At 36.8% G+C, this 17,246-nt stretch overlaps 1 protein-coding gene and 1 pseudogene across 1 annotated transcript; one reads left to right on the top strand and one right to left on the bottom strand.

The window, feature by feature from the left end:
• Positions 1-258: 258 nt before the first annotated feature.
• On the bottom strand, positions 259-9,488 carry LOC103448452 (protein ENHANCED DOWNY MILDEW 2). The gene is made up of 16 exons (XM_017335635.3): positions 9,204-9,488; positions 7,980-8,113; positions 7,774-7,870; positions 7,560-7,658; positions 6,768-7,015; positions 6,571-6,672; positions 6,193-6,474; positions 5,874-6,021; positions 5,667-5,768; positions 5,009-5,101; positions 3,196-3,237; positions 2,277-2,387; positions 1,213-1,284; positions 1,010-1,128; positions 766-829; positions 259-682 (listed from the first exon to the last, which is right to left on the bottom strand). The coding sequence occupies exons 1-16, from the start codon at positions 9,210-9,212 to the stop codon at positions 530-532; spliced, it is 1,875 nt and encodes a 624-aa protein (XP_017191124.2). The 5' UTR covers positions 9,213-9,488; the 3' UTR covers positions 259-529.
• An 879-nt stretch (positions 9,489-10,367) lies between these two features.
• LOC114819776 (pentatricopeptide repeat-containing protein At1g33350-like) lies at positions 10,368-15,664 on the top strand (annotated as a pseudogene).
• The last annotated feature ends 1,582 nt before the right edge of the window (positions 15,665-17,246 follow it).

Below are 17,246 nucleotides of genomic sequence, written 5' to 3'. Positions count from 1 at the left end.
TAGATACACTATGCTTGAATGAGAGAAATAACATTCGAACTTTGACAAAAATCAAAATTTATAAATTGACATGCATCAATTCTCTTGTTTGGATTCATAAATACATAAATTTAGAATTTTTCGCGTGGAAGAAAAACTTGGAATTTAAGACCTCTAATTCCAAAGTTTAAATTGCATGTAAATAGGTATCATTTCCAAACTTCTATGAGTGAGTTTAAAATAACAAATTCCGTATTCAAATTCTATTATTATTTTAGGTTAACCAAACAAGAAAATTCATAAATTCTATAAAATAAAATTCCGTTTATCAATTTTCGTCATTTTAAAATTCTCTAATAATCTTAAATGTACTAATCAAACGAGAATGTTAGAGAACTAATAAAAATCATCTAAGTATTAGTCGTACTTGGTTCTATTGTGCTTTCTCATGATTTCTCAACCTCTGATCCTAATTCGGGTCATAACCATATCTTCCTGGAACTACAAATCTACATGCGCTTTTGCTCAGATAACCTCTTCCACCTTCGTCCTATCTTCCAAAGGAGTGGCCGTGCTTTTGAGCTATGGCCTTGTGCTCAGCAGCTCGATCACGACAACTCCAAAGATAAAGCGGCGGCGATATCAAATTCCACTGATCGATTTGTTTGTTATCCACGTCAACCGATCCAGGAAGATAAAATGACTGCACAGAGACAAGAGCCACCATGACACTGAGATTCTAATACACAAATTCAGGAAACTGAGATTCTAATATATTAGCTTTACCTTTCCAGATAATAATCGATCATCCTCCCAAATCAGCTCATAGGGTGATTTCTTTCTATCCAACCTGGTGGAAGGCTTACATGAGGAACATAATAACAAATTTGGGTCGAATATAATGAAAAGCAAGAAGTATGCGTGTCCATGCACATTCCCGTGTGCATGGACATTCCCCAGACACCCAATGAGGGTGCATTTGTGTGTTTGTGAGTAAGCGAGATCAGAGAGACGGACAACTGCACACTACCTTTGTGTTTCTGGTGGAACAATAAGAATGAGGAGCTTTGGCTCAAATTCAAGAGCCTTGTCAATGAACTTGTTAGCCAAAGCTGCTTTGACTCCAAAAGGAGGGTTCAGTCCAATGATCTGCTCAAGAAGCAAATATAAGGAAATAGTGAGGTTTCATACCCAGACATCTTGTTATTAAAAAAACGAAGCCTCAATTTTTACCAATGGCCCCCCTTTCTGTAACTCCTCTCTTTTGACAGTCATCCAATCCTTCTTCTCAAAATTAAAATCGTTCTGCCAAATCAGAATGTACATCAAAACAAGAATTTCCAACATTTTTTGTTATTTTTATAGCATTTAAATCAGCACATGCATATAATGGTCTACAAACCAACCTATATAAGAGAACAACGTAAGAAGAGGCAAATAACCACAATAAAAATAAACATTTTAAAATAACTTTATTAAGCACAAATGACGCTGATCGGAATCAAGAACCAGGTATAGAAATCAAGTGTGGGTTGTCCAAATTTCATTTCTGCTATGCCCAAGACCCAGTAAAACCCAAAACTTCAATACAGTAGGGATTCAAACGGGCAGCAAACGACTGTAAGTACTCGCAAATCTGTAAGAAACAATTTCAATACAGTAGGTCCCCCTTATAAAGATTACGTAAGAGCTTCAGAAATAAAGAAAAAACAACAAAAATAGCCCAAAACACTTCTCTGTGTGATAAACTGTCGGTAAAATGTATGAGCAACCACATTTGAATATGTTGTTGATCTGTACTGTAAGAAATCTGCAGCTTCTCAAAGTAATGCGCACTGCACACCACTATTTCTGCTCAGAGGGAAAATAAGAGGGGTGAATGGAGGGGTAGAGAAAAAGGGAAGGAAGAATGGGACATCTCTTGTTTGGTAGGAGAGGAAAAGTGGAAGGGAAGCAGACCTCTCAAGGCCTCCCATAACCAATGGGGTCCATACCATAAAGGTTGGTGAGATAAAATATGAGAAGAGTTTGTGTGCGTCAACCTATTTTAGCAGTGATATGCCTTAAACTTATTTTCCTCCCCATCTACCAAACAAAATTAGGGGATATGATGGTTTAAGCCAAACATAGTGTAAGAGACCAACGGAAGAAGCAAGCGTTTCAGACAACATGCCCAAATTCTTAATAAAAATGTCAAAGTATTAAGGCAGGTGACGCTTACCACCGTGTCTACAGAGATCATAATCATATGTGAATCATGTGATAGGCCTTACAAGAACTTAAATAATGGATATTACCTCTGGCTGAAACAAGTCATAGTTTTTATACAAGCAGTTCTTCCCTGTCTGTTCAAGCTTTTTGCTCATTAGGATACTGAAGTCATTGGAACCACAACTGAAGTCCACTATCTGCTCATTGGGATCATAAGTAATCAGGTGCTCTTTAACTCAAAATTGTACAAGAATATATACCTAATATGTGTGCACATAGAAAACTAAGAACACTAGCAATTATTAATAAGGCGCAAGGTCGGTATCCAAAATGAACATCGCAGAACGCAGAAACCATTTTCCAAAGATAACTCGCTTGCAATTTTCTGTTTTAAAATTTTTTAGAGAACATAAATTTGTAAGTTGCATGCGAGGTTCATACATTATCAAGATAACTTAATTAACAACTATTATATTCTTCCCATGGGAAATCTGCTTTATATAAAATCTATAGTATCATAGGAATGAGTTGGTTTCTCTTGCTATATATTGCACACTTTTTAGGGTGACATATTCCACCCCTGTAATTTCCCCAAAATTGCACTTTGGTCCCTCACCTCAAAGGTTACACTGTCCAAGGTTTTTCAAACATTGTCATGTCTGCCGTTCCTTATTCAAGTATTTTAACCTAAGCGGCACGCTTAGAAATTATGTGTGGACGCCATCTGTGTCACAGATTAATTAGGTGTGGAAATTTCTCTTGAATTCCAATAATGTCATTAAAAGTCTGTATTAGGGGGACTAATTTAGTTTTTAAACATTAATTTTACGTTCAAGTTTGGCATGATTATTTTAGGATGTTTTTCTTATAATGGGAACGCCTATATATAATAGGTATGTGAAGTGACTCATGTATATTAGCATGGGAGGTCAAGACAAGATATAAATTGCACTTGCAACACCAAAGTACTCAAGATTTCACAGAAACAAGTATATACATGCTTACCATATCTCCAGGCTGAACATACCAATGGAGCCTATCGACAATCTGCACATTCAATGCATCATTTTATCATTCTCTTTGGTATTATTTATGCGCATTCAAGTTTAATAGAGAGATAACCACACAAAAGATAAACAAATGGAGAAAACTGTTTGAACGAGGGAGGCAACAATCAAACTTTTACACATCAATGCAGTGTTTCAAGTGGCGGAACAATATGGGAAAGAGGTAATAATATAAAATTAAACGAACTATACTTGCAACTATATTTGAAAGAGTCCTGCCTCTAATTAACTTTTGTTTGATGGCAGGACCAATTTACATGGAAGTCATATCACATCATAATGTGAAAACACGACAGGAAATTTTTTTTTGAGAAGAAACGATAACAATTTATTAAAACAATAACAAGAATTACAAAATAGTGGATAAGAAATCCACCATCCAGCAAAACTAGCTAAGACCTCTCAAGTAGATCTATCTACAAGTAACTAAAACTGAACCAAAATCATTTTATGGCTGCTAACATATCCCACACTATATGAGAGAGAATATCCCTGAACTCATTCGAAACTGATGCCCAGAGGGCTGCCCAGTATCTTACTCTACCCCATAGTTCTTCTACCCCCACTCCATTATATTCCTCAAAACTCTTCTATTACGCTCCAACCAAATGTTCCAAAAAACTGCCAACACCAAACAGCCCCACAAAGCTTTAGCTTTCCTCCCCTTTCCTAAAGCCTTGAACTTGGTGCTTAGAAGCTCGAAACAACCCTTTGGAATGACCCAACTAGCTCTAACTTCCTGGAACAATTTCCACCAAAACTGTATTGAGTAAGAACAATGGAGAAAAACATGATTAACACTCTCCTCCTCAGATTTACACAAGCTGCACCAATGGGGAGAAATATAAATAAAAGGCCTTCGCCTTTGAACTTGATCACTGGTGTTCACACCTTCCCAACAGCCACTAACCACACAAGAACTTTGACTTTTGGAGGAATTCTTGATTCCCAAATCTGAGAAAAGGGTGGAAAATGTTGCACAGATCCATTGTTGCACAAGAAAGAGCTATAGGATTTGCAAGTGAACAATCCTGATATAGTTTCCACCTATTATCCGCTCTTGATTGAATCAAACGAACATTTTCCACCTTTGTGTAATAACCTAGCCACCTCTGCTATCTCCTGCTCATTCAAATTTCTTCTGAAATCAAAATTACAGCTCAAAGACTGAAGAGAAAAATCCACAAAACTTGAAATGCTCTAGTCGTGCTTTCTCGATAACAAGACTAATCTAGGATACTGCTTTCAATGGTCCACCCTCCAACCAACCATCCTCCTAAAACCTCACCCTCTCCCTGTTGCCCACCTCAAACTTGCAGCACTCTAGGAACGATGAAAGACCAGACAAAGTATCTATCCAAGGGCTATGACTTGAAACACGCAGTGAAGAATTTGCATCCCACCCATTAGCCTGCAAGCTGTACTTGCTCCTTATCACCTTGTGCCAAAGAGAATTTCATTTATGCAAAAGAAAATTTCATTTATTCTTTTGTCAAGTGTATTATTTATTACAATGAGAAATTTGTTATTAATTATTTATTTGCCTTTATTTATAACTAGCCTGATTTTTCATTAAGCAACTAAGCATACTTCACACACTGATACGTAAGTGAGACGGAGAAGTTTTTCAATCCAAGGAATCAGAGGGGGGGGTGAGAAAATATTTATACAGTAACAGAACAAAGGTAAAACCGTAAAACAAGATATGAATATTTAACATAGTTATGAAATAGAAAACAGGACCAGATTACCTGTTCCAGTTTCTCCACCTTGGTAAAATGGCGGCCAAAGGATGTGTAGCGTGTGGCATTAAGAAATGGAGCAAGATAAACATGCAGCTTCTTCTGCATCAAAGTAAATGCATAATGAAAAAATATGAGAACGTCATAATCTGAACGATCAGTACAAATACCACACAAAAGTAAAAGAAGGTAACTAAGATAATCAAGACCAAAAGACTGACAAATATTACATAACTTCACATACACACAAGGACCAGCAGAGCCACAAACTTCAGATTTCACTAACATTTAATGTGGTAATATCAGAACTTAAATGTTTTCAAAATTATTCTGTAGTGTCTGTTGGTCTATATAAAAAGGACCAACTTCGCATTTCATTACAAACTGCAGACCAGAATTTCAAACCACCTTAACCAACTACTAGCACCTACACAACAGGCATAGGATGATAGCTGGTTCCTGTAACCTTTCCATAATCTTAAACATATCCTAAAAACCCGACAGAGTAGGCAACAGACTCATATGATAAGTCTAGCATATCAGGCACGTATATCATCAAAGCATTAACAAAGATAGCCTAGATTTAAAGCAAAGAACATCCCGATGAAAAGATTTTTTCACATAAAAATGAGAGACAATGTAGGATGCTACAAGAATAAGCAACCACCTTCCACATAAAAATCTGGTTAAGAACATCACGCTCACAGACAGCTTCTGCATCTTCAGTGCTGCACCCGTTCTCTAGTTTTTGTAAGGCTGTTCGAACAGCCTTAATATAGAGAGACAACATCACAAAACTAATTGATAAGAGAAATTATTACAAATAGCGCTGTCTACAGACTGAAATAATATTTGGATTTTTCACTACATGTACCTCAGTCGAGCCTTCCACCTTTCCTAATAACATCTTCTTGTTCACAAAAAACTTTGATGAGTACGCATGAGTTGTTGGAATTGGGTGCTTAAGTATAACATCTTCCAGAGTTAATGAAGATGCAGCTTTTTCCATTAGATCCAATACTCTGAATTGCAAAAATCAACCTTAGAACCGAAAATAGAAAACTACCAATAATATTGACACCCATGATTGTCTGTAATCATACCAAATCCCTTCGAGTCTAAATAAAAGCGTGTCGAATTAAGGGTGTAATAACACAGATAGAAATATGATTGTATAAGTTTGATAAAGTCACCTCCTCTCTGAATCAACACTAAGTACATCTGGATTCTCATGATTCACAGAAAAAGATGGCCTTTGCTCCTGTTTAGATACTGGTTTTTGCTTCGGTTTGGATACCGTGGGAACAGTTCTCCCCCTACACAACTCTTCATAGGAATCATTTCTCGATTTAGATGGAGCTTTCCTTCTAGCTACAAGCTCCTCTAATGCCTGTTTTCTCTTCCTCTCTTCAAATTCGGGAAATTTTATGTGGTCCCTTGTTGCAGATCTGGTGTAGCTGTTTATCGCATGCTTCCTGGTCAAAAGAAGAAAACAAAACAAAACTAAACCATTCAAAGTTACAGCCAACAAAGGTAAATAAAAACAGCTCATCAAAGAAAATAATGCATACGTGCAATATATTAGTATGCGGTTTGGAAGTAGATCATCCCAGGCTCTTTGTATTGATCTCCCTTCTCCAAATTTTCCTCCCTTCTCCTCAAAAGCAATCTCCCTGTTACAAGATATTCAAGCATCAACCATCGAGATGCTCAAATGAAGTAACATTAATATTCAATATAAAACAAAAGAAAAGACCATCAAGAGTACCTTGGCAAGCATTTCCTATGGTACGATTGAGGGCAACGCATGCACACAGCCAACTGCAATTCATGGACCTTCTTATTCTCCCCTTCTTGACAAACGCTGCACTTGTGAACTGGACACGTAAAATAATCCCCCAGAGAAATCTTTTCTTCAAGTTCTTCAGCAGATTCTCTATTATTTTGACAAAGTAACTTTGCAACACATCGAGGATGGTAAAAACGACCACAAATCGCGGAAGCACAGGGAAAAACCTAAGAGAACGTGAATAGAATTCTTTAAAATAAAGCCACATAATATATATATACACACACACATACATACTACTACTACTACTGACAATACTATTGATAATAACATAAAAAGGCAGAAAAGGATACACTGATGATTTCTGACAGAGTCACAGAAATACAAGGAAAAGTTGGCTATTTAATAAAACAACAAAAAAAGGAAAACGTCGGATCTTTCACAGAAGCAGAAATTCAAGTATCTTAGTAAAGAAAAATTCAATCAGAAATATAAATGGGTAGAGAACTCTAAACTGACCAAAACGTACATACTAAAACTTGCATCAGAAATGGTGAATGCATTAAATGAATGATATAGTCAGCGGAATATAAGGGAAATAGGATATTTCTGACCAATCAAACTAGTTCTGAAATTACAGAACTCTTTGAGTAGGGTTAAAAATAATCAAGTGGCACTTCATACAGTACAACTATATAAAACTATTCCAACATCAGGATACCAACACTTAAACAGCAGTTCAGTTTGTTTCGAGCTACAACAAGCTCATACCTTGGCATCCAAAGATTTATCAGAGGACCCTAACTCCCCACAAGCATAGCACTGATGTTGTTTAAATTTACAGTTCCTGCATAGGAAAGTTGACATCACCTATCAATTCAAAAAACATATATAATTAGTGAGGGTCATGATGATTATAACAACAGAATGACAAACGAAAACAAATAAATAGAACTTTCAAAGTAAATATATAACATGAGCATACATCGACAGCACCCCGCATAAAGCCGAGAGATCTGCAACCAGATCCCACTCCAGCCTCTACAGTCGCATGAAAGGACCTAAGGCACCTCCCTTCACAGCTGTGCAAGAACATAAAAACATTCACCCGTAAATTCTAGGAAATAAATTTCATAACAGAATTTCTGAGATTACCATCAGTATTATATGAACAAGATGACACGAGCATACCACAAGAGGTCGCCACCATCATCGCATATACAACAGACATAGCCAAATATGCCATCAATGTCCACTGAGTCATCTTCTGCGTCACTAATCATATCCTCATCCATAAATCCGAGCATTTTGGCATATTGAATGTCCTGAAAATCCAACAAATTCACTGGCTCTAAACATTATATAGCTCGGAAACAATGAAAGAGAAACAAATACCAAAACTCAAGTATACAATGTACTTGAGGACAAATGAAAAAAAATAAAATGAGCAGGACATCAATATAAAGAGGACAAAGTTCATCAATCTTGCAACTTTCTCTTTTTCTATATGATTTGTTATATGCATCTTCTTATATTAAAAGGGCAGAAACCGAAAAATATCCGAAAAAGCATGGCAATTTTGTTGGCATTGCTGAGTTCAATTTCAGAGAAATGCCGAGTTGGGCTACTAAAGGTCTGTTTGGTATTATTCTTGCATCTAACTTTTTATACTCAAAAACAATTTTCAAGTTTTAAGCCTTAAAAACATATTTGATGTAACTATTTTAAAAAACTAAACTCAAAACTAACTCAAAAATATAATTTATTCTCTAAAAAAACAAAAAGTGAGTTTTTAGAGTCTCATTTCTTTTCTCTCCCTCCTTCCCTCTCACTCTAAATTTATCTCTCTCTTTTCTTCTTTCTATCTCCCTCTTCTCCTTTCTTTTTACCTTTTTCGTCTCTCCTCCAATCCGTTCTCTTCATTATCTCGGTTCTTTCTCTCACTACTCTTCCTCTCTATCTCCTCCAATCATTTCTTTTCTTTCTCTTTCCTCCAATCATGTCTTACTTTCTTCCCTCTTCTCTGCTCTTTCTCCCTTGGCCTCCACTTTTTGGATTTCTTTGTTTAGTTTAAATTATAAGATTTAAAAATTTTAAATCACATACCAAATAAGTTTTTAAATTTTAAAAAAAATTCTTTAAAAATATTTTAAAAAATAATAAAAATTTTCAAATATGATACCAAACAGACATTTCAAATATTCGAACTTGAGAATAACTGCTTGGTACATAGTACCACAAAAGTGGAAAGCGGAACCGAAAATGTAATGAGTCACAAAAACCAAAAAAAAAAAAACTTGCGAAACCCTTTTCATCCAACAAGCACAAGTCCAACGTCGAAACAGAAAAAATAAATTATTCACATTTTGGAAGGAATGAAGAGAAAATTTTCAAGGTTTGGGCGGAAGATCATACCTGAGACATTTCAGAGAATCAACTCGACACGGCGTCGTGCTGAGCAGAGAGATCAAAGGGCAAATGGCGTCCGGGAGAGAGAGAGAGAGGGGGGGGGGGGTTTGGGAATGGAAGGTTTGAGTGTTGTAATTTGTGGAATTGAATGCATGTAATGCAAGTATAATAAAATTTATTACAGCCGTGTTTCTTCTTTTCAATTTGGTAACCCCTAAACTAATACTCCACTAATCCCTAAACTAATACTCTACTAATTAATTTACCAACATTCCTTTTTTGTGTGATACTAGGATTCGTTGTTAGCTTTTGCCATTTTATATCCTCTCCTTTTATCTTCTAGTCTGTCATTTTACACTATTTCGACAATTGGGTTAAGACAAAAAGTTAATTTTATTAAATTGAAGGAAAGATAAAAATTGATTACGGTGATTTAAACATGTGAAACGAAGGCTTATTGACGTCACTTAGTGGGAAAAAATTTTGTTGTTGTTGTTGGTTATCAAAATTGGGAATAGAACACATGTTTTTTTTTTTTAACAAATGATATTATCTACACTAAGGAGAAGGGGTGAGCCTCACAATGAGCTAGTAATAATATAGTTCAAATTTGCCTTTGACGAGAATTGAACCTAAGACCTCTCACTTACAAGTGAAGAGGAATATCACTAGATCGTAATACTATGTGGCAATAGAACACATGTTTTTAACATTAAACCTACTTATTCCCATAATATTCCTCTTGGTTATCAAAATTGGGAATAGAACACATGTTTTTAACATTGAACCTACTTCTTTATTCATTCTTTGTGTACTATAAACCAACAAATTGTTTTTTTTTTTTGGTACAAAGGTAAATTCTTCGTTACCAATACATGAAAATTTTACATACAAGAATTCAAATACAAATAGAGCCCAAAATTACAAAAAGAATCCCAAAGCAAAGGACCCAACCCAAAGATTGAGCCAAAACAAACAAAACAAAATAAAAAACCCTAAGAAAACAGACGCAGTCACCGAACCACAAAAAAAAAAAAAAATTGCCGACAACGAACCACCGCCTCCTGCAGTCACCAAAATCCAACCAAACGAAGCCCCCAAATCGAAAATCAAGCTGATTCTACCCTCTTCCATCATACCACAAAATCCAAATCTGCAACCAACAAGTAAATGAAACTCATGGAAGATGGTGGTGTGACCACCCGAGTATATGCTCTGCACACCTTCCAAGAGAGCTGCGAAACACACTTAAAAAATACTGTTGCAGATCTGAGAAATAATGGGATAGAAAGAGGCCAGAACCATAAGGGATGGGTAGAAGATGGGCTAAAAAGAGTCATGGATGTTGGAAGACAGGAAGGGAAGAGAAAAAAGAAGGTCGGAATTGAGAAATTTCTGACGGAGGCCAAGGTTCCGTTAGATCCTATGCAAGAGGAAGAAGAAAGTGTTGGAAGTTTTGAGACTCTTGTCCTACATCGGGGAAACAAGATTCCCAAAGATTTTTATATATGTTTTATCTTCTACAATATTAGTTAGGTGTTGGACCATTTGGAATGATGATTGAGGCTTAAGCCACTAATTGTGTGGATTAAACTTGATGATTATACCATAATATTAATATTAATTAATCAAGACAAGGGTCCTGGGCCTTGGGGCATAAGAATTAAAATTAATCTGATCAATTAGTTTTAATTTCGAATTAAGTTTTTAATTAAAATTAATTAAAAATGTTTTGATTAATAGACACAACTCTTCGGAGAGAGTTGTATAGCTTCATATACATCCAAAAGGTATTTGAAGAGGTATGAAAGAGCATATATAACTGGAGTATTCAGTTCCATCAAACATCATCTTTTAGCCCTCCTTTTCTTTTGTAAAAGAGAGAGTAAACACACAAAGCAATTCGCTAGAATTCTTAATCCAGTGCGGATTGTAAAATTAGGTAGTTGTATCATGATCGAGCATACGTTGTAGAACCACAAGCACAAGAGTGGGATGGAAATACTGTTCAAATGATGTAGCTTTTGCGCTAGCCTCTACCTTTGGTATCATTTTAATTTTCTGTATTTATTGTGTATCATGCGACCAGTTTTCATCAGGTACTATTCATGTTTGATTTTAAATAAAAGTATTTAAAATGATTTCTTATCGCACGATGTATGATGAACGGACACAATTTGAGAATTCCAAAATCCTTACAAAGAGGATCCTCATTCACCTTAAACAGCCTTAAACCTTTGTTCAAATTAAAATTAAAAATGAAAAGGAACTCTGGCTAAATAGCCAAAATGGTTCATGAGATTTGCATAACTCATCACTTTGGTCCTTAACATTTCAAATCGATAAAAGTGGTCCCTGAGATTGTCCATCATCCATCAGTTTGGTCATTTCGTTAAAAACTCCGTTAAATGTCCTGAAACTTTTGGCCGGAAGTTTGGACAATTTTCAAAGCTTCGTAACTCAATCGTTTCTTAATCAAATTCGACCCATAATATATCAAAATGAAGATAAGAAAGCGTATAATAAGATTATACCTATTTGGAAGCCCAATGGCTGCCGGAGATAGCTCGAAAATAACCTCAAATTTGACTGGTCCAAAGGAAAACTGGAAAACTCGCCGAAAACTGGGGTAAACTTTAAACATTCATAACTTCTTCAATACTCAACGAAATCAAGTGATTCAAAAATGAAAATCATACTTCTTGACGATATGAAGAGAATGATACCTTTTCGACAGCTAACTCGTTGTGGTTTGGCCGGAAAACGGCTCAAAAGTGGCTGTCTTGGTCTCGAGTTAGCCACTTTCGAGCCGTTTTCCGGCCAAACCACGGTAATTTAGCCATCTCAAAAGGTACCATTCTCTTCGTCTCATCGAGAAGTATGATTTTTGTTTTTGAATTACTTGATTTTGTTGAGTATTAAAGAAGTTATCAACTTTTAAAGTTTACCCAGTTTCCGGCAAGGTTTTCAGTTTTCCCTCGGACTAGTCAACTTTGAAGCTATTTTCCGGCCATCTCCTATATTCATTTTGATATATTATGGGTTGAATTTGGTTAAGAAACGATTGAGTTACGAAGCTTTAAAAATTGCCCAAACTTCCGGCCAAGAGCTCTGGGACACTTAAAGAAGTTTTTAACGGAATGACTAAAATGATGAATTGTGGACAATCGCATAGATCACTTTTATAGATTTGAAATGTGAGGGACGAAAGTAAAAGTGAAGAGTATGAAAATCTTTTTGGCTATTTAGCCAAGGAACTCCCGTTAAACCTTAAACCTCGTCTCGCAATGAACATCTGTCACGCTCAAGGCTCTCACCTGCACGCACGCACTCTCCTCACTCGTCTCTTGTCTTGGATTATTCTGGGCATTCTTTCTACTTTCCATTGAGTTTTGTTTATTATTTTTGTAGAATTATTGGATACCTTCTTCCGCTTCTAAACAATCAAAGACACTTCTAAATTAAGGTATTTTATATTATTTTCTATTAGCTTTGTATAATTAAGAGTGCAATTTAAGTTAAATTTGTAGCTAATTCTCGTTGTAGATTTGGGGAAATTAGGGGATTTTGTGTTAGGTTTTGAAGATTTGTTATATAATATGTACCAAGTGTGAATTTTAAGATTTAATTAAGGTTTAATCCAAACTGATTTCTGTAGCTTGTATGTGATTGTTGGGCATTCCTCAATGCTTGCTGCTGGTTCGGTATTGGAGTCTTAACCGGTCTGAGGAAGAGCAAATGCAGCATTAGTCTAAGTTTTTTTGTGTATGTCTTCCAGTTTTGTACACAACATTGGGAAAGAAGATGTTGAATGTAAACCAATTACTTGCAAAATGCAAAACCCTCAACCATCTAAAGCAACTGCACGTCTTTATCATCACTCTTGGTTACGGCCAGAGTGAAATCTACGCCTTCAAGCTCGTCCGCTTCTGCCTTGTCACTCTCCCCAATGCCAACCTTCCCTATGCTCGCCTCATCTTCGACTGCCTCCACTACCCGAATGTATACCATTACGCTGCCATGATTGCTGGTTATGCCTCCCAGTCCCACCACCATTCTGTTTTTTTGTTGTACCGACGCATGTTTTGTCAGGGAAGCCCTCAACCCAACCATTTTATCTACCCCCACATCTTGAAATCTAGTCCAGAGGTTTTTAAGTCTCACGGGACTGAACTGGTGCATACCCACATCATGAAATCGGGTTTTGGTCAATACCCTGTTGTGCAAACGGCTCTTCTTGATTCCTACTCCAGGTTCCGCTCGGATGTTGGCTCAGCAAGGCGGGTGTTTGAAGAAATGTCTGAGAAGAATGTCGTGACCTGGACGGCTATGATTTCTGGGCACACTAGAGTTGGGGACATTGGTGGTGCTCTGTTGTTGTTCGAGAAAATGCCGGAGAGAGATGTCCCTTCTTGGAATGCTGTTATTGCAGGTTGCACGCAGAACGGCCAGTTCTCGGAGGCAATTTCTCTGTTCAAAACAATGGTTCATATTGCACATGGGGAGAAACATCGAGAAAATTGGCCGAATCAGGTTACTGCTGTATGTGTTCTTTCGGCTTGTAGTCACACTGGCATGCTGCAGCTTGGTAAATGGCTGCACAACTATATTTACAAAAATGCGCTTGGTCCAGATTCGTTTGTTTCCAATTCTTTAGTAGATATGTATGGGAAATGTGGGAGCTTGAAAGTGGCAAGAAGGGTTTTCGACAGGACCTCGCAAAAAAGCTTGACCTCTTGGAATTCCATGATCAACTCTTATGCTCTGCACGGTGAAAGTGACAATGCAATTGGTGTGTTTGAGGACATGATACAGTGTGGGGCTGATGTAAGACCAGATGAGGTCACTTTTGTAGGCTTATTCAATGCTTGCACGCATGAAGGGTTGGTAGAGAAAGGTATTTCTTATTTTGATTTGATGACTCAGGGTTATGGGATTGAGCCTCAGATAGAACACTATGGATGCTTGATAGACCTTCTTGGTCGAGCAGGTCGATTTGAGGAAGCCATGGAAGCTGTGAGGGGAATGAAAATTGAACCCGATGAGGTCATGTAAGATTTATGGTCGCACAGATCTCGCAGAAATTGCAGTTAAAAAGTTGATTCAACTTGAACCAAATAATGGTGCGTATGGGACCATGTTGGCCAATATATATGGGCAGTTGGGGAAGTGGGATGATGTCCGAAACGTGAGAAAGATGCTGAGGGAGCGAAATGCTTATAAAACCCCAGGTTGCAGTTGGATTGAGGTTGATAATCAAGTTTACCAATTTTATTCAATTGACAAATCACATCCTAGAACGGAAGAGATCTACCAAATCCTAGACATTCTCCTCTTATTTCTTCCCGACATATGAACTGTGTTTTTTTTTTTTCCAATATATGAACTATGTTTAAAAGCCCGAATATAGTTCCACTGTTCAAGCAAGCTTACCTGGTTCCTACCTATTAAGGTAAGGATGAGAGCAAGAGGAAATGAACTTTGTGTTATAAGTTGCATTCAATGGTCTAAAGGGTGTCTCAGCACAACCAATGTAACTTACTCCTAGTGACTTGCTGTGGCACTTGAAGTTGTGGAAATATAAATGTTTTTACAGCCAGCCACCTGAATTGGCCTTCCATTTAACTTGAAATGAGGTTATGACTGAAGATGTCTTTGGCTTTGTTCGTCTCGCATTGGTGATTACCTTCTTATACAAGACCGCTGTTTTGCCTTAGCGAGTTTTGTAGCCAAGTTGGTAATGTCCAACCGCACAACACCAGTGGTCTTTCTGCTTTCCAAGTGATAATTCAAAACAACATTTTTGTTCTGGTAAATGTTTCGGCCTTTTTTTCTTTTCTTTGGTATTTTGAGAGATGACATTTGTAGTAAAGGCAATTGCATGCTTTGTTCCTTAACACACACACACACATGATTCTTATGCTTCCCCTGTACCTTGTCGCATTGAATGTTTAGTTAGAACCAATATGTGCTTTCTTTTGTTTATTTCTTGATGGAGCTTTATTATATGAACTTGATTGCTATCATCGGTTAAGTTCTTGTATGAATATGATTAACTAGAACTAGAAAACAATTTACTCCCAAAGCAGTGATGTCTTTTTAAATCTGTACACTTTCTCTTTCTTCCAATCAAGCTGAAGATTGCAGTTTAAAGTTAGAGTTGAAGTAGGATTTTATTTACACACGTGCATTATTTAAACTTTGTTGCCATTTATAGGTAAATTATTTAAGAGAGGGTGGAAATTGTTGAGTATCAATACCACATCAGCATCCACATAAGCATCAGTAGTGAAGGCCACCTTAGCAGAGTTTGTTAAATGATTGTTAAAGCTGTTAGAGTTTGTTAAAATGTTAGTTGAGTCTGTTAACATTTAGCTTAAGGCACGTGTGCCTTCTCCCAGCTATATAAGTCTGGTTGTATCTCATTTGTAAAACACAGATTGAATAATCAAAAACATTTTGAGCTACTTGTTCTCTTTCAGTTGTTTCTCTCTCTAATTCTTCAGTTTCCTCCATTCCTTATTGCCCTCTGATTCTTTCTCAATTAGTTAATAGAAATATGTTGCAGTCAAGTACAATTCTTGGATGCATTTGACAGGTTTGACAAAGGCCCAAGTCATCCAAATTTTTTTGCATTCATTTATTTACTGGTGGCTCCTGTTGGGACTGAATTTTTTATCAGTACTCTGTGAATCCATTTTGCTACTAAGTCTCTTTTGACTTAAAACAAACATTAAGTTACAAATACAATTGTTTTTATGGTTATATACAAAGAGGAAAACCTTAAAAATATATGGATAATCTTGCCTTGGCTCAAGGGGAAACCTGCCTGGAGATTGTATGTGATCGTATTGTTGTTCAATCTAAGACGTTGCTGATAGCTTGAACAAGCCCCTTATGAAACCAACTGAAAGCAGCCTATGGTCCTTATGTTGTTAAGGTTGGGAACCTTTTGCTACTATGATAGAAAGGCGTTTGCTTGTTGCCAAACCCTTTGGTTTCTTTTGAATCAAAGTAGCTCATTTAGTCCCTTTTTTTTTTTGGGGGGGGGGGGGGGGGGGGGGGGACTGATGTTATACGATAGCTCCGCTACCTCATCTCTTTTTGCTGTATCATATCAGATCAAATTACGTCTATTGAGTGAAAGCAATACTTATATTCATCGTTATAGAGATTTCTGTACCTAGTCATTCCTAGGATTCTTCGTATCAGAAGTTAGTATGATCTGGACTTGACCTACATAATGCCAACACAAAGTTATGATAGAGGCAGTTGAAAACCACATGCCTGAAGTGATCATTGTCAATGAGATTGGCATGGAAACTGAAACGGTCGCTTGATTGCTGAGAGAGGGGTCATGCTTATTGTTACTGCTCATGGGCTGACACTAATATAATAAAGAATCCTACTCCACTTGGATCTGTTTTGTTCTGGTCTCTGTTTAAAACTCGATGTGGAATTATTTGCCTCTTATTCCAATTATATCCGAGATGGTGCGCTCTGGACACTTTTCTCTTCTTTCCATTTCATCAAATTGAATAATTCACAAATTTACTAGGCTTTATATTGTGTTTACATTTTCCATATGAGAATTCTTTATTCAGTGGTGCGTTGGAATGATAGTTTCTTTTTCTCCACACTATCATTTCAAACATACAAGACTTGCTGCTGGCTACTGGTTTACAGCCCGAGTTTCATCCTGTGGTTTGCTTCATATTTCTTATCCAGGTGCTCAAAAGCTTTCCAAAATGAACTACGAGCAACGTACAGCAACTGTGTGAGGATGACATTTCTGAGCTTCATCCTGTGTTTTGCTTCATATAATTATGTGTTCAATGAAAAGCCCTTCAGTCTACTCTTTTCTAACTTGCAGGTACAATTGTGAACACGGAAAATTCCTGAAATGAAAGAGACAAGAACAACGTGCACAAACAAATATTTGTATTTGATGATTTTGGGTTACAATCTCTCTTAAATTTGATCATCTGATTCAATTTCCGTAAGGTGTGTATTTGTGGATGTGCGATTGATCTAAAGGGTCGTTGGGCT

The sequence above is a fragment of the Malus domestica genome, chromosome 11, assembly GCF_042453785.1.
Source record: "Malus domestica chromosome 11, GDT2T_hap1".
Taxonomy (NCBI): domain Eukaryota; kingdom Viridiplantae; phylum Streptophyta; class Magnoliopsida; order Rosales; family Rosaceae; genus Malus; species Malus domestica.
Note: the sequence above shows the minus strand (reverse complement) of the source record. Positions and strands in the feature narration are given on the sequence as shown.

Bases quoted from the DNA above. Each gene is read 5' to 3' on its own strand.
- LOC103448452 (XM_017335635.3), bottom strand. The intron at 6,673-6,767 runs GTACTCTTGATG...ATCTTGTAACAG, and splicing joins CATAGGAAATGCTTGCCAAG to GGAGATTGCTTTTGAGGAGA. The intron at 6,022-6,192 runs GTGACTTTATCA...TTTGCAATTCAG, and splicing joins AGTGTTGATTCAGAGAGGAG to AGTATTGGATCTAATGGAAA.